We start from the raw sequence: 26,382 nt of genomic DNA, 5'->3' as shown, positions 1-26,382 counted from the left end.
GCAGAGAATCACCTAATCTAAAAATGTCCTGTGTCTCTTGACTACTCCATAATGCAGAGGGTTTTGTTTCAAGGAACAATCCCCTCTGAAAACGGAAATTTAAACAGAAGACATTTTTGTACCTTTCTGATCATTCTTCTTGACTCTAGTCATTGTTCACTTTTGTCTGTCACAGATAAATTTTGAGAATGTACTTCAAAAAACTGATTAACAAATTAGATTTGGCTTCCTTGACCACGAAATGCAACTCGTGTTGTTGATTTGACATTTGGTCCTTCTGGGACATCAAAAAGTATTTTCAAATGAACACAGACAATTTAGGAACAAATGGCTTCACAGGAGCAAAACGCAGATGACACCTGGGATGCCTGACCCCTGAAGATATGGGTGACATTCAGTTTAGCTGCAGAACTGCATTCCTAATGCAGGTCCAAAATCCCCACCAAGACCTTCATGAATTCTTGACGGTGAAGGGGAAATGAGGGTAGGGTGATCAGCATTCTTAAGATCGCTTCTGCCACAGACCTATTTGTTCTTTGTGCAATTTATCTCCTGGGCCATGGTGAAATTTAGCCCTCTTCTGGTTTCTCTGCACATGATACCTGCAAAGCAAGCAGGAGCAGAATTTACTCAGAACTCAGAGCAGAATTTACTCAAGACTTGCTTTGCGCTAAAGAAACAGGCTTCGACAGAGACAGCTTCCAATTAAACATGAGCTTCTTTAAAGTTGTTTTGGCTGGGGGGCCCTTCAGGTTCCTCATCACAAAGCCTTAGATGGCTCCATTTATCACTGCCCTGCCTGCCCGCTCCCCATCCTGCCGGTCTCTCTGTCCTCTTTCTCTGAGAGCAAAAACAAAACAATCTTTCTTGTCTCCGACACAGCAGCGAGGCCATCCTCCTTTGCTGCCTCTTCGCTTCTATATGCCTTCCATCCTCAGACTCACCTTTTCCCTCAAGCTACCCCCCAACAAGGCATATCCTTGAAACAGCTTTTTCCATTAAAGGTATCTTGCTTGGGGTGACAATGAGAATCTTTTAAAACTCATATAAAGTTTGTCATTCAATGAATTAAAAAAAACAAACAAACCAGTTTTAATTCACTAAGAGCTCAGGAAAGCATTTGGTGGATTCTGTAGTTTGTAAGCATCAGTAAGCAGACAAGCCCACTACATTCCATATCAGATGGTTGCCGGAGTTTAATTTCACCTTAATATCCCCTTTGTTACCTGTGGTGATATATAAGCCTGCAGTGGTTGTGTTATTATCAAAACATATGGTGGGAGGAGGCTGACTATATTACCAATTCATAATTTTTTCAGCTGCACACTAGGGATACTATGTGTAGCCACAGGCACTTCCTTCTTCAATTCAACTCTTACCTCTTTGTCAGAGATTTTGGATGCCTTTGTACAACTGCCAAATTTGCTTCCCTTGCTCTTCAATGAGCTGCGTTTTCATAAAATATATTTTCAGTGAGTTGCCTGCCTTAAAAATGGTTGTCTACTGTGAAGCCAGTTTTAATGGCTTCTGTCTTCTTTAGATTCTAGTGTGGGGGTCGGCAAACTAAGGCCCATGGGCTGAATCTGGCCCACTGACTGTTTTTGCAAATAAAGTTTTATTGGAACATAAAAAAAATGGTTGTCTACTTGTTCAGTTAGTTTTTGAATTCGCCTGGGTTTTGAATTCACTAAGGCCCATCCCGCCTCCGTGGGTGATGGCTTGGCATGGGGTTTGGTGCTAGACTTTGCAAAGGGTCCTGCTTGCTCTCACAATTGAGTCTTAGACTCTTGGAAAGTATCTGATGTGAAACACTGAATTCAAGAGTCAGTGACATTTATTCTGCACTATGAGGAGCGGTATCCGGAAGGATACGGAGTTCTTCTGGAGGAGAAATCTATGTATTCATGCTCTTCAAAATGTAAGTCCTTAGCAGTGTATGTACCTTACTGGGGGCTTCTGAATGCCTTGCTGGTCACTGTTGGGCGTGTGGGATATCCGTCTTATATTTTAGCTGATTTGTTCCTGAATGCTGGGCTGGGTGAACCAGTGCTATGATTTTTTTCCTGCTTTTTTATCCTGACCAGAAATGTCAGGGGTAAAGAGATGAGAGTTTATTTTGGTCTCATGGAAAAAGGTACTGATACTTATGGTCTGATATAGACAAAACCGGTATTGAACCAGAATTTAGTTTCTGAGTGTTTGCCGGCATCTTTTATTTAAAAATATGCCCATATATATGCAACTGATGAATTACTGAATTCTACGTCTGAAACTAATGATGTACTATCTGTTGGCTAAGATAAAGAAATACATATATACACATAAAAAATATGCCCATATGTCGCAGTAGCCTTTGAGAGACTGGTTGGATACATTTTATTATTTGTAGCATGTTCTTTAGCATTAATTCTATGCTCCCTCTTTTGTGGACTGGTGTGTATGGACTAAGTTGAACAATAAGAAATCGCTGATGTTTGATCATTTTTGGCAATGATGGCAATGCCGTGTCATTCAACCTTATTTTGTTCAAGAACAAAGAGCCACTGTAGGAAGGGAGACTGTGACCAGATTGCAAACTATACCAATCAAGGAGATGGGCCACAGAATTCAATCTTGTTGTGCCCAGTTATCCTAACACTAATATCTAAGGTGGGCAGTACTCATAGGCATGTGGGAGGCCAGATGTGGGTGAAGGGCATGGAGACCAAGCATCCTGCTTTCTGTCCTTTGGTTCTGAATCTTGAGGATTCTTACCCACCAGGGAGTCCAAAGCTTTGGAAAGGAAGCCCACCCACAGTATGGTGTTTCATTCAGCAAATAATTATGAGAAACTAATGGGAGTCCAGTCCCACACCAGGTGCCAGCTATACATAGTGTTGAATTAAATAGCTATTGTCTCTGCTCCCATGGAGCTTACATTCTGCTGGGGGAGATGAGTAGGTAAATAAGTATGTACTGAATTACGGTTTGTAAACTTCTAGGAAGTTAATAGGATCTGGGATTGGTAATAATTAGAAAAAGAGTTTAATTAATTTGGGTGATTGGAGAAGGTCTGTCTCCTAAGGATCTGGGACTTGAGGCTAAGACTTGGAGCATTACAATGAGGCCATCATAAAGAGATCCTGGGAGTTGTGCATTCTGATGTTAGAGATTGTGTGCCCTGAAGCATAGGCCAATACTCTAAGACAAGAAAAACTTGGCTGTTCTGGGAGCTAAAAGAACATAGGAAGAAAGCCCAGTGGGAAGGTTGTGAGCTTGAGACCGAGGTGAAACTGAGGTGGGCCAGAGAATTGGGGCCATCTACACAGGATCCCAGAGGTCACGGTATGAGATCTGGCTTCTGATATAAATGGAAGGCAGAGGTGTTCAATGCTTTTAATCAGGAGAATGGCAAGTGAAGTGACCCTTCTGACTTTATAGAATATTATTCTGGCCTCCATGGAACAGAGAAGTGGATCCATGCAAGAATAAAAGCAGGGAAAGGGCCAGCCGTTGGAGTGGGATGTCAGCCGTAGAGGTGATGAAAAATGGGTGGATTCCAACTGAACATTGCAGGTGCATCAACAGGATTTCCTGATTGGGGTGGACATGAGGTGAGGAAAAGTGGAGTCCAGATTGTTGGCTAGGATGCTGATTGGAGGAACTGGCTGCTTGGTGGCGCCTTTTATAGTTTAGTAACTTGGTGCTTTGGCTTTGAAAGCCTGGGTAGTTTCCATGTGAGGGTTTATGCTCTGGGCCTTGGAGGCTGCCTCATTTATGCATGCTAATAAAACTCTCTGGCTTTTATTCTCATACCTCATAATACCGTAACTGGTTAATTTTCTACTTTCAAATGTTTTTTTCCCATTTTGTTTTATTTTTGAAATGTTTCTGGGGCTCTCTTCATCTTAATTTTCTTAGTCTGCAGTGGCTCTGGTTATAATATTTTATTTCACTAATATCTTTTTCCTAGTTTTTATTTGCTTCATTTTATCTAGCTTTCATTGATTATATTATTTCTTTTTATTCTTGGAATCTACTTTTTTATTTTACTTTTTACTGCTTCAGGTATGCTTTCATTTCTCATAGATTATTTCATCTTTTTAGTATTAGTATATTATTTTGTGTCTATGACCATGCTTTGCCTTATTAAATTGGTTGGTAAGGTAAATGGTCATTTCAGGGATGACTTTTGCCTTAGCCCATCTTCTAAATAAGAACCCTACATATTTACCCTCTGGATGCTCCAAAACGAACCTTTCCTTTGACAGATGGCCTCTATGTCCCCCCATTTACTTCTGTACTTCGGGAAGGCAAAGAGGAGATACACAGGTCAGAAACTTATAGCAGAAATTTGCCTTCCCTGATGGCATAAATGAAATGCTGGAATGGTCTAGGGGACCTAAGAAATGACAAGATCTAAAAGCTATGTTCTTTATCGTCTACCATCACTGAACATTAGGCAAAATTTGTAATTTATTAATATTATGGTGTGTGAGGATAATAATAAAGGTTATAGGAATAGTAGTAGCAATGGGCATTATTTATTAAGCACTTGCTATGTTCTATATTAAACTGTGGCTTAACATGTTAGTATCATGCTTTATTCTCATAGTATCCCTTAGAGGTATGTGTGTGTATATATATATATATATATATATATATATATGGGAAAAGGTGAAGTTCAGTGAAGAAGAACATAGACTTCAGAGACAGGTAGATCTAGATGTGAACCTTGACCCTGCCAACTGTTAGCTGTGTGACAATCTTGAACAAGTACTCCTGTGACACTTAATACTTTCCTAATCTCTTTGAGTCTCAGTTTCCCTATTTTAAAACTTAGGATTTTAAAGAATGTTTTGCAGGGATACAGTAAAGATTAAATTGGGTAATGCTTGTAGAGCACATGGTTAATGGGAGGTGCTCAGTAGACTACTAGAGGCTTCACTTAGGGCCATTGCTCAAACCCCTCCCCCCCCACCCCGTAAGAACTGTCCTCCTGGCATTGTCCTACCCCTGCAATAACCGAGTTTCTCAAGAGATGAATCACGGGAGCCTTATAACTTCGAGAAAAATCCCAAGCTTGCTTTCTTTGGAGGCCACAAAGGCCAAGACAAAGGGAAATGACAAAGGAGTACTGGGCTTTGTTCTTAGTCCAGGTTTAGAGACCTGAGTTTTATTCATCCTTCCTGACCTGCCTCTACAATCAGTTCCTCGGTGTTCTTCTCCAAAGAGAAGAAATTTCTGGCAGGGAGAGTTCCTAAAAGAAAGGGTAAAGAGTCTAAAAATATATATAAGATATCTCTCTGGACAAGGCTATTATTGCTATCCTGTTTTACTTCTTTTCCTAAATCTTATAGCTGAAAAAATTCTTAAATTTTGGACAGTACCCAGGAGTTTATGCTGGCCTCCAGCTCACTTCTGTAACATCATCTTCATCCTATATCTATCTCTCTCTCTCTCTGTCTCCATATCCCTACGTAAATCTGTCTATCTGTCCATCCGTCTGCCCAACCATCCATCCATATGTATGTATATCCATATCTATGTATCTATGTGTTTATCCGCCATTTATACAACTCATAGGTTATTGGTTCAAACAAGGTAGATATTTATTTGCCTCTCAAGTAAGTCTGAGCTGGTAGTGGTCCAAAGTTATAGATTGTCTCTGCTCCGTGAGAGATTTTTATCTTACTGCACCTCCCTTCAGGGTGAGTCCTCACTTCCTGTTTAGAAATGGCTCATGTCCATTACATTTTTTCAGGCTTGTTAAAAGGTAAAAAGAATAAGTATCGGATGATCTGTTTGCTCTTAAGAGTCTGGCCTGGAAGCTGTACGCATCACTCCTGCTCACATCTCCCTGGAAAGGTCTCAGTCCCATGGCTACACCTAACTACACAGGAGGCTGGGGAAAACAGTCTTTTGCTATAAGCTGTGCATAAATAAATTTCAAAGGATTCTCCGACTAAAAAGGAGAATGGATAGTGACAGTGGAGTGGCGGTAATTAATATTCTCTCCTCACCAATAATAGAAGGAGGATAGTCCCACAATAAGGAGGTCACTCAGTTGATTTAAAAAAGAAAACAGTTGACAGTGAGGCTTTCAAAATAGATCTTTGGCATTAGGCTCAGTGGAAAATCCACTACTTCTACTAGTCTGCTGAAAACAACAAAGAGAAACAAATATGATTCTCATTACTAAGGCTCTATGTGTGCCTGCCTGGTACTATGTTAAGCACGTCACATGCCTTATCTCATTTATTTCTTACAACTCTACCTGATAGTCATATTTTTCTCTTCATTTTAGAGCGGAGAAAACTGAGGTTTTGAGGGCTTAAGTACTTGCCCAAGCTGCACACCCAGTTAAGTAGCAGAGACAGGATTTAATATGTGGCCAAACCCACAGTTTTAACTCCAGCCGTTCAGCATTTCCAACATACCTTGTTTCCCACTCGATTCACTTCCTTTCACCCTAAGCTTACAGAAAGAGTCTCATATTCTTATCCTCTTGTTCTGGAGACGCATAATAAATGGACTCAAACAGCGATTGACTCCATTAGGGTGAAAGGAATCATGTGACTCATGGCTGGTGGGCTGGTTACTTTCTGTTTGCCCTTCCAGATCCATTCTTTCCCCTTCACTGGCCTGTTCTGAGCCAAAGAAAGGTAAACTTGACAGACGCAGAATCTTTTGCCTTCTGACTTCAGAGGGGGGCTAAGGGGGAAATCTGAGTGAGGCTGGATAGAGAGACTATTTATGTTCTGTGCTCCCTTCAAGCTGAGGTGCAACTGGGGCAGTTGCTGAGTTCCCCTCAGCCCCCTTCCCATGGCTACCTCTTTTGTTAGGCTCTGTCATACAACACCTTCCTCAAGATTGCTAGGCTTGGCCTTTGTTGTTGCCCACCCCCGGTGTCTCACCAAGTGAAGTGTTTGCTTAGTGTCGTCCACACTTCTGTAGATTATCCTTTCATTAGATGCTCCTCACTTAAACTCTGGGCATGCAAGTTTAAAGATGCACTGGGTTATTCTCATGAGTTTAAAGAGAACGATTATGCAACAACTCATGACTCTTTAGCATTATAGTACCTTATAAGAATGGGACATCTGTGTCATCTCATTACCCTGAACTTCAGAACACTGCAGAAAAATCTTTCTGGGTAGCAGCTAGGTAGGGGTGATAATTTCACGAAGCTCATAATAAGAAAGATAGAGTGATTTTTATTGAATGTGTAAGCTTCCGTGACGATTCTTCCGTCACCTGTCTATGTCTAAACATCCTGGGATCCCATCTGGGATTTAGGCCTATTTAGGTAGGAGCTCCCTCCTATTAATGGAATTATAATTGACATTTTGATCAACTAATTATATCTCTCAATTCCCCTCACCATGTGAATCTTCCTCATATATTTTTCCTGCTGAGTGATTAAATATTCATGTTATCCAAGAAAAATAACTTGGTTTTATTCAGTAATATTTTTCACTAACTGTCCTTAGTTTCTGACTTTCCAGAGAGCCCTAGCTGAGAGCTAGTTAAATCTCTCATAATGAAGACTACATTAACAATTCTATAACTTAGCTAGAGAGTCTTCAAACTTCTTATCACATTTTCTTTTCTTTTCTTAAATTGAAATTCAATTAGCCAACATATAGTACATCATTAGTTTCAGATGTAATGTTCAACAATTCATCAGTTATGTATAACACCCCGTGCTCATCACATCACATGCACCTTTTTTTAATAAGCCACTTTAATCCCAGTTTGTCCGACACTCCACCTCCTTTTTTTTTTTTTTATTGTGTTCGCTTTACTTTATGGTGGCATCACCCAAAAACAATATCATACTCCTGTTGATCTCCACTTTTCTTTTATTATTTATTGAATGTAGATAGGAAATGTTTGCAGATCAAATTTTGTGCACTCAGAATTAATCCTAAATTACAAATTTTCTCAAAGAGTTCAATAATAATAATAATAATAAACAACTACCATTCATTGAATTCCTATTATGTATCATACAGTGTTCTAGACTTTTATATTATCTCATGTAATCTTTACAACAACACTATAAACATAACTATAGCCAATTTGCAAATGAAACTGAATCTTAAAGAGTTTACCTTTTTTGTCTAAGTTAAATTAATTTGTAAGTGGGGGCACCAGGATTGAATCTGGAGTCTTATTCAGAAAACCTTTGGTTGTAAAAATGTACAAGTGGGATTACATCAAACCAAAAAGCTTCTGCACAGCAAAGGAAACCATTACCAAGTGAAAAGGCAACCTACCAAATGAGAGAAAATATTTGCAAATCATATATCTGATAAAGGATCAATACCCCAAAATATAAAGAACACGTACAACTAGAGAGCAAAGAGATAAGCAATCCAATTAAAAAATGGGCAGATGATCTTTTTTCCAAAGAAGACATATAGATGTTTAACAGGCCCATGAAAAGATGCTCACCATTACTAATTATCAGGAAAATGCAAATATAAACCACAGTGAGATATCACCTCACATCTGTTAGAATGGCTATAATCAAAAAGACGAGAAATAACAAGCGTTAGGGAGGATGTAGATACAAGGGAACCCTTGTGCACTGTTGGAGGGAAAGTCAATTGTTGTAGCTACGGTGGAAGATACAATGGAGGTTTCTCACAAAATTACAACTAGAACTACCATATGATCCAGCAATTTCACTTCTGGGTATTTATCTAAAGAAAACAAAAGCACTAACTCAAAAAGGTATATGCACCCCCATGTTCCCTGCAGCCATGTTTTCAATGGCCACGACATGGAAACAACCTCAGTGTTCATCAGTGGATGGATGCATAAAGAAAATTGTGATATGCATATATATTATATATATATAATTCAGCCAAAAGAAAGAATGAAATCCTGTCATTTTTGACAACATGGATGGAGTTGAGGGCATCATGCTAGTAAGTGAAGTAAGTCAGACAGACAAAGGCAAATACTGTATGACCTTACTTATTTGTGGAATCTAAAGGAAAAAGAAAACCCAACGAATTCGTAGGTATGAAGAACAGATTGGTGGTTGCCAAAGGTGGGTGTGGGACAGGGAGGCAAAAGAGGGGAAAGGGGCCAACAGGTACAAACTTCCAGTTATAAAATAAATAAACACTGGGATGTCATGTGCAGCACGGTGACTGTAGCCTACAATACTGCATTGTGTATGTGAAAGCTTCTAAGAGTAGATCTTAAAAGTTCTCATCGCTCGAAAAAAATGCATAACTATGTGCTGTGACGGACATTAACCAGACTTACTGTGGTGTTCATGTTGCAACATATACAAATATCGAATCATTATGTTGTATACCTTAAACTAGTAAAATGTTATATATCAATTATATCTGAATTAAAAAAAAAACTTTGGTGAACTTAATCACTGCATTCTAAAAATCAGTTTATGCAGACAATTTTGTGACACAGAAGATAATAGTCTTAAGTCTATTAAATAAAACAGTCTTCTGGCTTCTAGCTCAGCCCCTAATACTATCTTTTTTTTTTTTTTAACCTAGTGACTTGATGTCACTTTTATATGATTTTATGTTAATTTTAAAGGAATAAGAACAAATAAAGGAACAAGAGAGATGGCCTTCTGCATAGAAAAGAGAATGATATATCCCCATGATCATCTACTTGGATGATATGGCTTTATTATAAAAAGATCAAGATTGGCCTCCCTGAGAAATTGTTTTTTTTTATAGCTACACTGAAAATAAGTGGCTGGGCATTAATTACCCAAAACCTAAATACTGTCTTTGGCAGGCATTTTTTTAAAACCCCGATGTCAGTATTATATAATTACACAAAACAAGTCAACTAGTTTTTAGTCAATTTGGCATTTGATTCTTCCTGCCAGGGACTCAGGAAAACCGCGCTCTTTAGAATGAGATTCTTTATGGAGGTTTTACTGTGTTTTATAAGACACTGGAGGGATATCGCTACACCTGCTTTGAACATTTTCCAGGCCTAAGTGTTTGGTGTAGGACTCCATGGTCTCAATGGAGTTTGTTCATGTACTGGAGAAGATCCAGAGCTGATTCCTAAAGTAAATTCTGCCTTTGTCAGCAGGGCTCAGGTGGCCTGTCTCCAGGGTTGAGGTAACCTCCCGTTCTGGTGAGCATGGCAGCCCCAGAAACAAACATTTATTGAGCGCATCCTTTGGCAGTCACCATGCTAGGTACTGGTTGAGCTCCTTGAATGCCAACCCTGCCATCTGCTCTCCTGATGACACAGCGGAAAAATCCTTTAGCAACCGACACTAGAGAGTCCTAGCTTCCTCATCTTCATCAGAGCGTGGCCTGCAGTTGGTTTGCTCTTCACTTCCCATCAAGTGTCCGGCTGAAAGAAGCGATGGTTAGGAGAAAGCATTTACGCCGTGTTCATTCCTCTCACTCTTCTAGGTGTCTGGCATTCTATCATCAAATCGAATCAGCTTGCAGATTTACCTCCACCAAGGTGCATTTTGATTTATGCCTTTGCTTATCTGTCCTGTTAAATCAGCCTTCATGATAAGAAACAGCCATTTGGAATTTAATGCTGTATTTACTACAAAATGGCTGAAGACATTAATATGGCAAATACTTATTGAGTGTCTCTGGTGGCACCACACAAAGCGCTGGGTCCGTGAAGAAGTAATAGCCCCTGTAATCACTGATGGGCTCACTGTGCAGTGGGGCATAATGTGATCGAGAGCCCAGAGGAAGGAATACTGATTTTTGTCTGGGAAAATCAAAGAAGCTTCATCAATAAGGTAACACTTTGTTTGGATTTGGAAGGACGTCGAGAAGTTTTCCAAGAGAGGGTGGGAAGGATAGAAGAAACTGGGCAAAGGTACAGATCATGGGCAATGGCACATTATCTCATGGAAGGACCTGGTACGCCCAGGAGAAGGAGAGAGATTCAGAGTATCGGGAGTACATGGTATTAAAGGCCAGGGCTGGAAGGACTGGTGCCACCAGATCGTGGAGGTTTTTGTCGGCCATGCTGAGGAGTTGGGGTTTCATCCCAGTCACTAGAAGGGATACTCCAGCACGCAGTTTACTGATAAAATAGAGAGAAATATATGGCAGGGAGGTGGTTAAGTGGGAGGCAAAAGGAGCCTGCTTGAAGCCAGCGGGAAGGACGGAAACTTGTACCATTTGAGTCAAGAGCTACTTCTGTGCTGGTATTTATTTGGCGACTATATTTTTATGGTTCATGAAAAAGCAGGGGTATTATTTATTATAGTAGCCAGATCGTCTAAAGTATTACAGTAGGGCATTGCGTTGTTTGACGACCATGTTAAGAAAAACTTTGTTTCAACTGAGGAGCTGGCTTAGAATTAAATTTAAGGCTCAATCGTAGCTATCATTTTGAAACGTATTTAGGACATTTCTTATGTCCTGAATTTTTATTCAAATTTTATTTTATTATATCATTGTATGGATCTTGTATTGTGGGCAACTTTCCTAGTAAGATGAAGTGGTATGTGAATAAATGTAAATAAAAATTAAAACAAAATAATATGCAATATAGATATATAACACACAATATGCTTATGTGTATATATACATTAAGAGTTGTGTTTGGTTTTGGTTAATGAGAATATTTTTTTTAGTTCTTCTGGACCTCTCAGAAATTTCAGGTCAATGGTTTCCAAACGTGGCTGTTCAATGCGGACTCGCAGAGCCTGGATATCAGCATGGAGATCCATCAGCCTGGAGACAGCTAAAATCTATTATGTGTGACTTTAAGTAATTCTTCAGAAAAAAGTACTTACATGTTTGTATTTGTTTATTTTGGTTTTCGATGATGATGTTTGGAAACCCTTGACCTACAACTCTTCACAGAGATCTGGAAGAGTATGATGAATCTAAGCTGGCTTATACCAACTTTATGTTCTCCTCAGCTTATTGGTAAAATATACTGCTTACACTGTGGCCTGGTATCTTCCCTATGTTTCTTCCAGGGCACCAATCCAAAATACTATGCAGAATCTGATAGGAAATTTCATTGAACATAATTTTTCTTATTTTGGATCAAAGGAAATGGTGACCATAAAAAGTCGTGTACATATGATATTTGGTAGCCTTATTTTCCCAATTAATTTCCTTCCTTTCATTCTATGTGCTCAGTTACCTACTCGTTTTCATAAAGATAACAGCTTAATCGTTACTCAACAGAGTTTTCCCTGATCTTGTTGATTAGGTTAATTACACCTTACTATATATACTTTTACAATATCTTGTACCAACATCTCTTTTGTGGCATTTATGACGGTAATAAATTTACATTTATTTGTGTGATCTTTTGTTTAATATCTGTCTCCTCCAAAAGATTTTACCTCCCTCAGTACAGGGGAGACTTTTTGTTTCTTTGTTTATTGTTTATATCTCTAACACTTAGCACAGTGCCTAACCCATCGTGGAGGCTCCAAACTGCATTGAATGTGGAAATAGGTGAATGAACATAAGTATGAATGAGTATGGTGGCCCGCTTTTGCACATTCATGGATGAAAAATGATGGGTAAGTGGCTGGCAGTCCTAATCAGCAAGGGGCTGATAACTTTTCTCAACTTGTTCTTGTTCCTTGAAGGTGTGAGTCTCTTTTTGGTGATTTATATGAGGAACGATTATGTAGAGTGTCTTATCTTCATCTGAGAAGCTTGTTACACGTAAAATAAAGTGGTTTGTTCACGTGTCACAGCTCACTGCTCAGAATTTTGAGGTGGGAAGAATTTGAGAATAGAGCTAATTTCATGTATTAAAGTTGATAATGAAGTAAGTCTTTTCCTGGAATATGCAGTGTATTTGAAATAACCAAATAAGGCATAACACTGACCTAAGAAAGAAACTGGGATGTTCCTTAGCTTCTCTGGCACATTCAAATGAATTGTTTAGAGTCCTTGAAGTGAAAGCTTGCACTCACTTGACTTTCTTGGGCACCTTGTCAACAAGGAATCCTAATCATACACGGGTCATGTTCCACAGACTAGGATTTATCTGTAGCATTTTTTTCACTAATAAATTATTTCAATGGGCAGACAGCATGCATGGCATCATGGAAAGAGTGCAGGTTTTAGAGGCAGCGTGACCTGAATTCAAGATCTGGCCAGGCTTTGTGTTGATGAACTAAAAGGTGCTGGGCGTGTTCCTTATTTTCTTCAAACTTTATTTTCTTTATTTAAAAAAAATGAGATAATAACGCTTACTTTGCATTGATGATTAAAAGAGCCAGTGTCTATAAAGCACGCCGCACATTCCTATTATCATTAATTTCAGGATTGTATTAATTTTCAGAAAAATATTCTGAATCACTTGAAAAATACATGAGAAATATTTCCATAGGTATCCTGGAAGTCTTGGAAAACTATGCCAAGGAAGAGAAAGATTAATTAATTTCTACTTGCGTGGAACTGAATGGTAGACTTACATGCTTGCACTTAGGTTCGGCAAGGACAGGGTCAGGTGGAGGTTGGGGACGCGGGACCCAGTGGGGAGGCAGGGGACTATGACCACTGTTTCTGCTCAGTAGTTGGCAAAAGAGCAGAGGGCTCATTCTGAGGAAATGATCTGAGGGCCGCCCAGGTGGACTTGTGGGTGGAGGCTATACTGGGTAGCAGCCGTTGAGAGAGAACCGAGTACTCAGCTCCCAGGTCTCCGGTACAGAGCAGAACTTTTCCCACCTTCAGCACTTGGTACACCACCTATGCACCAGACCCCAGGTGTGTCTTGAAGAGCAGGTGACTATCATGCATTTAGATATATTGCTTAATGTGAGCGAAGCCTGTGTTTCTATTGAAACGCAGAACCTGCTCTTGCACTATTGATGGTGCTGGAATTACTTGGCTGAGGCAGGGCAAATTGCATGTATTGATGGGTTAATGAGAAGTCCTTTCCTGGCCTATGCATTGTATTTTAAACAACTGACTAAGGCTCCTTGACGGCTAAGATAAGAAAAGTGCTGGGAAGCAGATGCGTGATAGCTTCTCTGGGACATTCGTTTTGTTTGGGGTCATTGTGGCGCATGTGCTTTCATTGAAGAAAAATGAGTCATATATTCTCCTCGCTGCTTTCGCTCATGGACCAGATTCCCCAGGAGCTTTTCCCATTTTAGCACATAGCTGACTCTTAAAAGAAATGGAATGCAACGAAAGTAGAATATTACCAGTTATGGTTACGATTTAGAATGTCATGTTTTCTTCGCTGCTTTCGTTACCTTGGTTGCCACCGTAGGTGTGTCTCTTTGTACTCTTGGCCAAGCCACCCCCAAGTAAAAGAATATAACCTGCCCTGTAGAGCTACATATATCCTCTGTAACCCTGCATCTTCATTCACAGTACTTTTTAATATATCAAGCCGACATTTCTGATGGTGATTCCGATGACATGAGTTTTATAAGATAAACTGAAATAAAATCCAGAACTAAAGGCTCCTCTACACCAGTTTGGTGAAAATTGCCTACCCTGTCTTAGAAACCTCCCTTAAGCTTCAGAGTCCAGATCAAACGCCACTAACCTCAGAAAGCCTTCTCTGCCCTTAATAAGCAGATCCCTCCCACCCATGTTAGGATTTCCTCACTGTCCTTCTCTGCACCACCCACTTGACACTTTCCTTTTCCATTCTGCATTGTGGCTTACTTTGTTGGGTGTTTGCATAAAAATCTATTGTAAGCTTCTTAAGTACAAAGACCTTTTAAATTTTTTTGAGTGAGTCTTTGAGTTTTCCACCCTGCCCAGCACGCAGAGGAATCCAAGAAGCATTCATATACTGTGTGATGCTATTTCTCCCCATCTTGTTGACTAATCAAAAGTTGATTCAACACCTCTTCTGTGCCAGCAGCTGTTATTCTGCTGCAGGGAGATGTGGTGAATAAGGCACTCATGGTCTCTGCCTTTGATCAGAAATAATTTCCTTCCTTCTGTATGCCTCTACTTTGGGAAATCGAGTAGGAGAATGTAAGAGGCTGGTCAGGAAAGGAGAATGCGGTAGTTGGAAGAAACACTGTGAGTTTGTTGGAAAGTGCGAACATTGCCCCTGTTCTTGGTTTCATGGTCAAGTTTGGGATTGGCTCAGGGTTGCATTCAGATTTCTTTTGCTCGGAATCCTTTCTGGAGTTCCAAATGGCACGGATTCCTTCCATGTGGGGTGAGTTCCCTGCTTGTGTTCAAATTCCCATTCCGCTTGCTTTCTGCGTGGCCTTGGAATTGTTGCTTAATCTCACTGAGGCTCACTTTGTGCTATTAATAGAGTCTACCACTTCTAATCAGATGATGTTGGGTGCCTGGTTCATAATGCGTGCTTCATTAGTGTCAGTGGTTTTTAATTTCATTATTGCTATTAGCTGCTGCTATCTTTACATGCATGACTGTAAGAAGGGTCATGTCAGCACTGCTGGGAATAGGGTGGAGACAGCCCCGGCTGGGAATTGGCTGAATGGTCTCCTTTCCCAGGCGGCAGAACTGAACAACTCTGTGGGGAGGGGGTGCCGGAACCTTCCATATCTGGATGTGATCTGACAGTTGTGGGCTTCCCGGCTCTCACCTCCCGCTGGCAGTCTTCCTTCTGCTCCCACTAAGCCTTACTGAGTGGGAGACTATGTGAAGGGAAAAAGAAATTTCCTCCCCTCTTGGGCCTCCTGGCTGTAAGTTTACTTAGATCTTAAGGGAAGAATGGTGTTCCTATCTTGTGGGTTAAGCTCTCTCCCGGCTAGAACTTTGTTTCCTCCAATACTAACAAAATGGATTTTCTCCCCCCCACCCTTTCTTGTTAATAGGGTGCTGAGAAAATTTTGTCAATGAATGAATCAGGAGAACTGCAAGACCTTTTAACCAGAATTGAGGTAATTGTGCTTTTAGCAACTTATTTTTAGTAATCAAAATGTTAAACACATTCTGATTGTAATTGAGTTTTCCTAATTGCATTTTTCTCCTCATGTTCTAACAAATATGGAACAGGATACGTGTGGCAGTTTTAATTTGATATCATCTGCCATTAGGTTTGCTCCAGCTGGAGTGACTGTGGTGTTAGCTTCTCCCAACCTCGTACTATTAGGTGAGAATTCCAGTCAGTGTTATTAGAGCCTAATTCTTTGTAATAGAGATGTTGATGAGGTGTTTCAGAATCAGGCAATTGTCTTGAAGCACATTTACAATTTTTCATTTAAATTATTTTTCCCATGGACCAGCTTATCATTTCTAAAGATTACAGAAAAATGGTTTCTCCAAAAGTGCACACTTTAATTTTGTTCCAATCCTTATAATTATAGCATCAGAGCAGTGCTTGGTTCAAATATATAATGTATCGCATCAGTATGGAACCAGGAAGCCCTCTGCTAAACTATTTTATCAGCCTGTTTCTCTCTATCAGTAGGAAAGTCATATGTTTTCTTGCTCAAACGGGGACACTTTGAGAGTGAAAAGGGTCTTTTGATAATTGTTCTGGGCCTGCACACACGAACCAGGACATTCTCAGGTGAATTGGGCAATATGGTCACCCAGTATCTATCTATATGCCACTACCAGCTCTTCTTGCTTTAGTTTCCTTTACTGACCTCATGTCTGATTCTCTACCATTTTTTGTACTTCACTTGAAAGAGAGAACTATTTGTGGCTTCTTCCTACCATTCCTTTGTGCAAGCTGTCTTGTCTGACTAGAATGCCCTTGGTCCAGTTCCTCATTTCCTTCCACCATCTTCAAGACCAACATAGAGTATCCCTTCTTCCCCACATCATTCCTGGTCTCTCTCGCCTTGGAATTCCTATAACTCTCTTTTTGTTGGATGCTTATTAAAATTTTTTTTTCACTTTTGTATTGTTTTTCCTTGGTTATTTGACTCATGTCCCAAATGAACTATGTATGCCTTGGTTTTAGGAGTCGTGTCTTATTCATATTGTGATCTTTTCCGAAGGACAAACACCATGAGGGCAAGTACTCCATAGTCTGAAACTCCTCTCAGCTTGAAAATCTGTATGGATGGATTTATTTTTTTCCTTTTGTCTCTATACTCAACTCCAACCTCTTGAAACCATTAATTTGGCATATCTTTTTATTTAAATGATTTAACTGGGTTAAAGTGTATTATTATTTTCTGTGTACATTTTTAATTTATGTAATGTTGTTATGTACTTTACCTAATTTTGGTGCAAATTATTTTCACTAGATGCTATGTTTTTAAAGACCATCTATGTTACTGTATGAACATTTAATCCATTTCTTCTAACTACTCCATGATGGAAATATTTTATATCTGTATTATCCAAAGTAGGAGCCACAGGCTACATATGGCTACTGAGCACTTTATAACCACTATTATCATGAATAATATGGCTAGTGTGACTGAGAAACTGAAATTTAAATTTTATTTAATTTTACTTGGTTTAAAATTAAATTTAAATAGCCACATGTGGCCAGTGGCTCCTGTTTTGGACAGTGCAGCTCCATGGTGACCACCCACTATTTTTTACCTGCCTACTTTTCCACCAATGGATACCCCGATGTCCTTCAACACCCTGCCAGGAACAGCCCTGAACGTGTTCCCTTATGGATTTCTCTGGGAGTAGAAATTGCTTAAGCATACGCTTAATTTTCCAGGTAGATGGGTCTCTGAAATGGTTGCATCTTGCAGATATTCCCTCTTGTAGAGAAAGAAGTTTAGTGTGTTCCCACATTCTTTTATTTGTTTGTTTCTGCATTCTTTACTCTTTTATATTGTTCTCTAATGTACTGTTCTCTAATTTTTGCTAGGGTATAGGTATAAGTATATATTGCCCTTTTGTTCTAATTTACATTTTCCTGATTACCACTGAGTTTAGGTATCTCATTTAAGCTTGTTAGATTTTAAATTTCTTGTGTGAATTGTGTATTCTTACACCTTACATCATAAAAGTCTTGGAATTGTCTTTTTTTCTTGGTTGGTTTCCAGAAGCCCCTTCTGTATTCTAAATATTAATTTTTTGTTTGTTTTAGTCATTGTCAATATTTCCTTTCCTTTTTTCAGTTTCTTTCATGATGTCCTTCATCCAATAGAAATCCTCTGATATAATCAAATTGATCATTCTTCCTCATAATGAAGTAAATTTTCATCTTAAGGTCACGTAATTATCATCCTGTATTACTTTCTATTAACTTTATAACATTTCACATCTAGGTCTTAATTCATATAGAATGCACTTTCATTTTGTCTTCTTTTCTTCTTTCTTTCTTTCTTTCTTTCTTTCTTTCTTTTCTTTTCTTTTCTTTTCTTTTCTTTTTGTTAGTAAAGCGATAGAAGTTTATTAAGTGAAGATACAGAAAAAGTTCTCAGGAGTGAGAAGGGTCCCAACAGGGTTGCCCTTCATTTTCTTTTTTAAAAATTTTTTTATTGTTATGTTAATCACCATACATTACATCATTAGTTTTTGATCTAGTGTTCCATGATTCATTGTTGGCGTATAACACCCAGTGCTCCATGCAGAATGTGCCCTCCTTAATACCCATCACCAGGCTAACCCATCCCCCCACCCCCCTCTAGAACCCTCAGTTTGTTTTTCAGAGTCCATCATCTCTCATGGTTCGTCTCCCCCTCTGATTTACCCCAATCACCTATTAAATAATCTACTATTGTTTTTATTGCTTTGTTGTGCCAATTTTATATCATAGTAAATCCCCATTTATACTTGGGCCTTGGTTTGAGCTCTCTAGTCAGTTCCATTGTCTGTTCTTACTGTACCAATGTCATACTGTTTTCATTTCTGTGGTTTAACAGCATCTTTTAGAGTCATATAGGGTAAATCTCTCTCATTGTTCTTTTTAAAGATTGATGATTGGCTTAGCTGTTCATGAACTTTTATTCTTTGAGTCTATAATCCCTTAATTCAACTTGATTAACACCATCATGCTATATAAATATAACCTTTCTCTCTCAGCTCAAAGAATTTTGGAAAGAAGATTTTGTTCTCTTCGTTAAGTCTGTCTCCATTCTACAGATGACAAAAATAAAGTGCAAATATTTAAGACTATTGGTAATGTTGAAAAGAATTGTATGGTACTGGCTTCTGCTGCTGTAGTTGCTGAAAGGTGCTATAACTCTGTTGGGCTGTTTTTCCCATATAACAAAACTGGTAGAGAAATTTCAGCTGTCCAAGAAAGCCCTAAACTCTGCTGAAAGAGAGGCTTAAGGCTCACTAACCTAGGTAATGACTGACCTTCAGGAGAGGCAATTGGAAGAGCCAAGAAAAGTGGATAAAGGATGCAAGATTCAGGTCTAAACCCATCCCATTCTTCAAGTTGACTTTTGGCAGCAGAGTAGGAGTTAAATATTCATGAGGTTGGAAACATTGGAGACTTAACTAGGTAGCAAGTAATATTCTGGATGTTTTACATGTACTGAGTCATTGAAACCTCACAACAATTCTGCAGGTTGGGTTCTGTTATTATCCGCATTTTACTGACAAGGAATTGGAGGCACAGAGGATTAGATCAGTTGCTGAAGATCTTACACATAGTGTTTGAGTCGTGATTCTAATCACCTTGACTCCAAAGCCCATGGTCTTAAGCATGAATCTATGTAGCCACGACTCTCAAATTAAGTGGCATGTAGTTGTCTGGGAAATCTGACCATATGTGGCAAGACCCAAGGCTCAAGTAGACAGAGCATTAGATCCAGGGAACAGGCTAGATTTTAACACTAGGATCTTGGAAACTAGGGGTGGGGCATCCTGGAAGATAGGTAAATTGGTGATAACTTTCAAGAGAAACCAGGCAGATCTTGCCAAGTTCTGGTTTGCTGTTACTTGGTCCTACATGGTAGACAATGACTGTCTTGGTCCTCATAATTCAGGTTCTAGTTTTCAGTATTTTATGTAGGATAATGCTTGGGTGAGAAGGATGAAATGAAAACACCATTTGAGTAAAATTTATTTATTTATATATTTATGAATTCCTTTATATAAATAAACAAGCTGGAGATTAGAAGCAAAGAAGTGTTTAAGGCTCCCCCTAAACAATAACTATGATGGATAGCTGATCCTGCTGGTGTCCACACAGAGAAAGCCACGGGAGCCTTGAGATGTATTAACAAACACCTGGTTTTGGCAGATACTGAATTAAAGATTGCAGATGGTAGAGACGCTCCAAGTAAGCTTTAGCCTCGCTATTTTTTTTAAAGATATGAACAAACATTCTTGTCATTCTAATGAGATTGCCAACATAGTGTCCATTCCCTGTACTTTTTTCTTGTAAAAATCTGATTATCCCCTGAGGGCTGGTGACTACTTATTTATTGTTCATGAAGAACAGAAGTAAGATTTTCAGCTGCACATGGAGGATGCTATGGGTATTTTTACGGGGCATTGAAGCTGTCAGAAACTGTCCTAACCCTCCCTGGAGAAGCAGAGTTCTGGATGATCGCCCCCCTGCCCCTCCCGCTGGGGGTGGCCATGGCGTATTCATAGACCACAGCAGGAGAGCAGAACCCACTCACCTGGGAAATCAGGCCATGTACCCTGTCTGCCTCTTTCTGAAATCTGAACATCTTTTTAAGTAGATCTGTGGCAAACCATCACCCTGGGTTCAAGAATCGGACTCGTGTATTTAGACTTACACATTTAGGATAGTAAGCTACAAATTTCCTCTGTGTCTGCATTTTGTTCAGTGGCTTCTTTCTCAAGTCTGCAAATTGAGGGTGCTGGAAACTCTGATTATCAGGAAAGATTGTGTCTATTAGCAGCTTGATCAGACAGAGGTGTTTAGCAGGCACTTAACAAGCATTTGCTGAATTAAATTGTTGACTATAGTTTAAAACAAAATACATAGACAGAGGTAAATTGTCCAGAGATGATTATATGCCAAGTGTGCACTCTTTGACAGTCTGTTATGTGGATAAATTTGCTCCATAGACAATCTAGATGATGAGGTTTATGGTTACAGGAACTCAGATAAATCACTTCCTCTTTGCTGGAATACATGAGTCTTTCAAGCTCTACTAGAATAGGAAAGGGCAATCTGAGGTTAAAAGTAATAAATATATTCATTTCCTAATCTCGAGGAAGACACTGAAACCCTTTGGTGTTTCTATATTAGATAAGGGGAAAATCTCTTTATATTTCTGAATTTGAGTTTGTGCTACAAAGGAAATCTATGTGATAGCCATTCATGAGTTCTCCCCTTTTATCTTTGTCCCCTTGGTCCTTTGTTAGAGACTCTGGAGTTCTGTGCTTCAATTCAGATGATTGCAGTATGGAGTAGACTTATGCAAAGACCTAAGGGTAGGGCTGAGAGCTACTATGAAGTGAGCAGGAAAGTGTCTGGCTCACTGCTTTATCCCCAGTGCCTTGTACAGTGTCTGGCAAGTAGACACTCAGTATTTGTGGAATGGATGAATACATGAAAGTGTCTCACCTGCTGAGTATCTATTTGTTTAAAATCTCTCACCAAGTATATGTGAACAGAAATACGTAAAAGGAGAGGATGAGTTCTCCCTCCTTTTTTCTTGAATTCCACCCCAAAGAGACATGCTTCTACCCAAACGCCCATTCCAAAGAATGGCCATTCTGTAGACTCAGTCCTCTGTGTGTTATTCTCACCCAGGTCTGCATAATTTCTTGCTTTGCTGGGCTACGGGCATGGAAGAACGAATTGCTTCACATTCAATGTTTCTGCAGTAAATCTCTTCATTGAAAGAGAAAGTCTGTTTTGTTGCTATGAATAATAACTATTGTTAACTTCGGTTATTCCTTCTTCCTCCTTCCTAGAACATTGTCCCTGCTTAGGGGACTTTTCTAGCTGTTTCAACATCTGTCCTGAGGGCAGAACCGTCTATTTAGCTGTATCTAATACATCGAATCCAAGCCAGTTCTTTCTCTTTGTTGAAACTCTCTTAAGTTGGAACCACAGTCTGATGAAAGTATAACATTATAACAAAAGTACTCTCTGGAGGACACAGCTAGAAATGACTGAATTATTTATTTTTATTAGAAGAACAAATGGACTAGATTGTGCTGGATGACTTAACAGGAATGAGATTCCTGGAGGCTAATAGACCAGTGGGAGCTCCAGACCCACTCACCCTCCCCCCACTTCTGTTTCAGTCACGGCACTTATATTAACTCTTTTAGGTTTGGGGATCCCATGTAATATGTTATTGGAGACGAGCATGGATGTAAATAAAGTTAAAAACTACTATTAAAGAGGAAAGACCATGGGATTTGCTCTTTTTTTTGTTTTTATTTAAATTCCAGTTAGTTAGCATACAGTGTAATATTAGTTTCAGGCATACAATATAGTGATTCAACACTTACGTGCAACACCTGATGCTCATCACAACAAGTGCACTCCTTCATCCCCACCACGTATTTAATCCATCACCCCCCGCCTCCCCTCTGATAACTATGTTTGTTCTGTATAGTTATGAGTCTCTTTCTTGGTTTGCCTCTCTCTCTCTCTCTCTCTCTCTTTTTTCCCCCCAATGATCATTTGTTTTGTTTCTTAAATTCCACATATGAGTGAAATCATATGATTTTTGTCTTTCTCTGACTTATTTCACTTAGCGTAATACTCTCTAGCTCCATCCACATCCTTGCAAATGGCAAGATTTCATTCTTTTGGATGGCTGAGTAATATTCCATTGCATGTATCTGCCACATCTTCTTTATCCATTCAAGCATCAAGGGACACTTGGGCTGTTTCCATAGTTTGACAATATTTGGGACAAACCTATACAGAGATTTATTTATAGTCTATCTGAAATTCAAATCAACTGGGCATCTCATATTTTTAATTGCAAAATTTGATAACCCTATTCCACTTGGAACCCAAACCTAATTATAATCTGGCACTAATGGGTGAAGTCCTGAACTCAAGGGTCCTGCAGTTCCTTTCCCCAGGACCTAGGCCAGCCCAACATCTGTTCTGACAAGTCAGGGCTCTTGCTGTACAAGTCATTATATATTTTTAATATAAACTTCTAGCATAGCTCTAGTGAATGTCAAGGGCCTATCTTTATCATATTTTTCTAGAATTTGATAAGAACACCATTATTTACTAATTCTCCTATAATTTGCTTTTAAACTACCTTCATTTCCTATCTTGAGAGCTACTAAAAGTAGCTCCCTTTCCTATGAAGGAATTTCTTCATTTCCTAAAGAGGGGACTTTTCTAAAGACTTTTTTTTTTTTTTTTAAGATTTTACTTATTTGACAGAGAGAGACACAGCGAGAGAGGAAACACAAGCAGGCGGGGCTTGATCCCAGGACCCCGGGATCATGACCTGAGCCGAAGGCAGACGCTTAACGACTGAGCCACCCAGGTGCCCCTAAAGACTTTTTAGTGTTATGTAAAATTATAAATTCACACTACCATGTGTTGGTCAATTCTTGCACAAAGGAATGACAAGAACCCACCTACATAGTAACCAGATTGCTGTACATGCTCAATCTAACTTTTTGGGACAGTTTTGAATCTGTAGTCTCTATAAAGTTCCTTGTTTGTTTCATTCAGCTTGCCAGTCACTACTTTCCATCAAAGTGGCACTAAAAATGAGATATTACATGTATTTTGCCATCTTGCTGTAATAGCTAAGTCAAACTGTAATTGCAAGCAAACGTTGCTATATAGAGAAAATGTGTATCTGAAAAGGAGTCTGGGAACATACAGATTTTCAGGCAATCATGCCCTTAATGTTTGTTCCTCAAAGTGCATTCCTTAAGGTACTAATTGTGAGAGAATTATAGTTGTTTCCTGGGAAAAGTGTTAACATAGCTGTATGTCCTGGGAAATGATGGGTTAAACCTAATTAATCAGGTTCCTTTTCATTTGGGTGCTTTGGAGGCTTTAGTATGTGCAGTTGTGAGTCTCTAGAGAACAGCCATACATATGTGTATGTAAAATATGTTTGTCTGAGTGTATTTCTGTGGGTGTGTATAGATTCATATTTCCCAATCTTATTTTAGCAATTATTCTCTTTACAAAGCCAAGCTTTCAAACATTGCTGCAGACTCCTATTTTGCAAGTCAGAAGCTTGGTCTTACTTCACTTTTCTTCTTGTATTCATTCTGTAATGACTCTGTCCTAATTTCCCCACAGCTGATGGATACCACTAGTGGACTCCAGCAAAGGATATGTGCTCAAAGAAGCAAATAGAAATGTGTGTGAATAATTTTCAAAATATTATCCTCAACATACCGCATAGTTATTTTTATTCTAGTAGGAGGGTATTCTATCTTTACTTGAGGTAGAACGGCGGATAGCCATTGTGGGAAGTTTTATGGACTTAGATAAATGTCTTAAGATTTCAATGTCTATTTCCTTAATGAGGGCAAAGATGCCTGAATTATCTGTTTTGCAGTAGAAGGTGTCTGTATGTGTAAAGGATGGGGTAAGGAAAGATTCTACGCAATAAGGCATTTGAAAGTGCTTTTTAAAAAAACAAAGCATTATTCAAATGTGCAATACAACAACAAATCTTCAGTTGGTAGTGGCTTCTCCACTCTTCAGCTTTTTGTTTTCTGATTTTCCAGACTCACCATTAATGATACTCTTCTATAAACAAAGATATAAAACTGTTAAGAGATACTAAAGGGAAAGCTACCGTACTTTCCCCTAATGCGAAGAACCATTTCCTGAATTGCTTGGTTTGTAAATATGTGTTTTCATATGATAGATTTCCTGGGATATGGACCCTTTAACCTAAAATGTCCCAGCCTCCACAAACCAAGGTTGTGCGATTGATGGCCGTCAATGGGATAATAAGGAAAACTTCAGCGAACTTTCCCCCTGGGTCTAATGTGCATAAATGGTCGTTGATTTCAAGTCCACGGCCATATTATGCCAATATTATTTTACGACCATCTACAATACAGAATGACAGGAAGGCTGATTGAGTTGTTCATGCCAACGCATTTTCTGTCCTCTCTTGTCCCTCTACAGAGAGTGCAGCATCCACATGAGTGTCCCTCCTGTGGAGGCTTTGGCTTTCTTCCGTGCTCTGTCTGCCATGGGAGCAAGATGTCAGTGTTTCGAAACTGCTTTACAGACTCTTTCAAAGCTTTGAAGTGTACTGCCTGCAACGAGAATGGTCTTCAGCGCTGTAAGAGCTGTGCTGGTTAGGTGGACCTCCCACCCGGGGAGCACCTTGTTTTATTTACCAGAGTCAGTTGTATGGTTTATACTTTTTTTTTTTAAAGGTCATGTTTATGGACTAATCAATAAACTTTGTTTATTGTAATTGCCTTTGTTTTGAATTTTTGCTGTGGCCATTTTCATTGATTTATTAAATAAATGTTTGTTTCACAACGATGTGCCATGCCCTGTGCTAGACCCTCGTTCCTACTTGAAATCAATGGAGTACCCAGGAGCATTCCAGGATATCCAAACTCTGATTTGTTAAATGTGTTTGGTTTTCTGAAGAGAAGACCGAGTATGTCTAATGGTGCCTATTGCAGTGTCACCCATTTGTCTAGAATGAGTTAATCCAACTTCCGAGATGCATAACACGTTTCTATGTGTCTCAGCTACAGAGGGGAAGAGAGCTCTGGATAGTGGAAAAGGATATGATCATATTTATACTTAGTAGATTTTTTTAAAGCTGTAAAACAGTCTTGGAGCTCATGACATGAATGATAAATCATTCATGTTATCAGGTGGATTTCTTGGTGATGATATATATAAAAGCCACCAGAAGACTTATCTGGACTTAGTTTTTTAAATATTTGCTTTGTGCTATTGATGCTGAATGCCCTCCAAAAAGGTGCTATTGTGCTTCTGAGCCGGACATAGTTTGAACACACAGGCAATGTTAGCAAAGTGGACAAAAAAATTTTGTTATAATTATTGGTTGATGCCTACCTGTACATGCATCTGTATCCTGATGGGTTCCCTTATGAATGACTTTAATAAATCACTTGCTCAATATTTGTGAAAAGGTAATCAAAACATTTTACACTTTGGCGTTGTAAAAAGCTATAATCTTTACCGAGTACTTTCTTCTCAGTGAGGCTTAGTATAAGGTACGGTTTCTGTTCTCAAGCGGCTTACACTCTAAGAAGGAAGAAAGTGTTAAATAAGTATAGGCAAGTTGAGTCTTATACCACAAATGGTGCACTGTGCTACGGGACCAACCTGTGTGCATTAGAAATAGTAAGAAAAGACTTTGGTGGAGCAACTGATGTTTCTACTCCTGCATGAAGGATAATTGGAAACAAGGTAGCCACAGGGCAAGGGTGATTGTGCTCCAGGTAAAGGAATAGCGGATGTGGAGACCCAGAGGTCACAGAAAAGTTGTGTGTTTGAGGAACTGTAAGAAATCCAATATGGGGAGCGACAATCAGTGAGAGTGGAACGGTTTATAGCAGGCTAAGCATCCTACTCACAACACATTTATTTTGAACAAAATAATGAAAAATAACAACTCTCAAAGGCATT

General features: G+C 39.2%; 1 protein-coding gene across 1 annotated transcript in view; it reads left to right on the top strand.

The window, feature by feature from the left end:
• The window catches only part of GRXCR1 (glutaredoxin and cysteine rich domain containing 1), a 119,459-nt gene extending 94,321 nt beyond the window's left edge, over positions 1-25,138 (top strand). The window contains exons 3-4 of the mRNA XM_028088637.2: positions 15,761-15,826; positions 24,889-25,138. Coding sequence (XP_027944438.2) covers positions 15,761-15,826; positions 24,889-25,068 — 246 coding nt within the window. The 3' untranslated portion in view covers positions 25,069-25,138. The remainder of the gene's footprint in view (positions 1-15,760; positions 15,827-24,888) is intronic.
• Positions 25,139-26,382: the final 1,244 nt, after the last annotated feature.

The sequence above is a fragment of the Eumetopias jubatus genome, unplaced genomic scaffold (genome assembly GCF_037043125.1).
Source record: "Eumetopias jubatus isolate StellerSeaLion01/CBP00866 unplaced genomic scaffold, mEumJub1_p1.0 scaffold_2, whole genome shotgun sequence".
NCBI lineage: Eukaryota > Metazoa > Chordata > Mammalia > Carnivora > Otariidae > Eumetopias > Eumetopias jubatus.
This window is presented reverse-complemented; position numbering and strand designations above follow the sequence as displayed.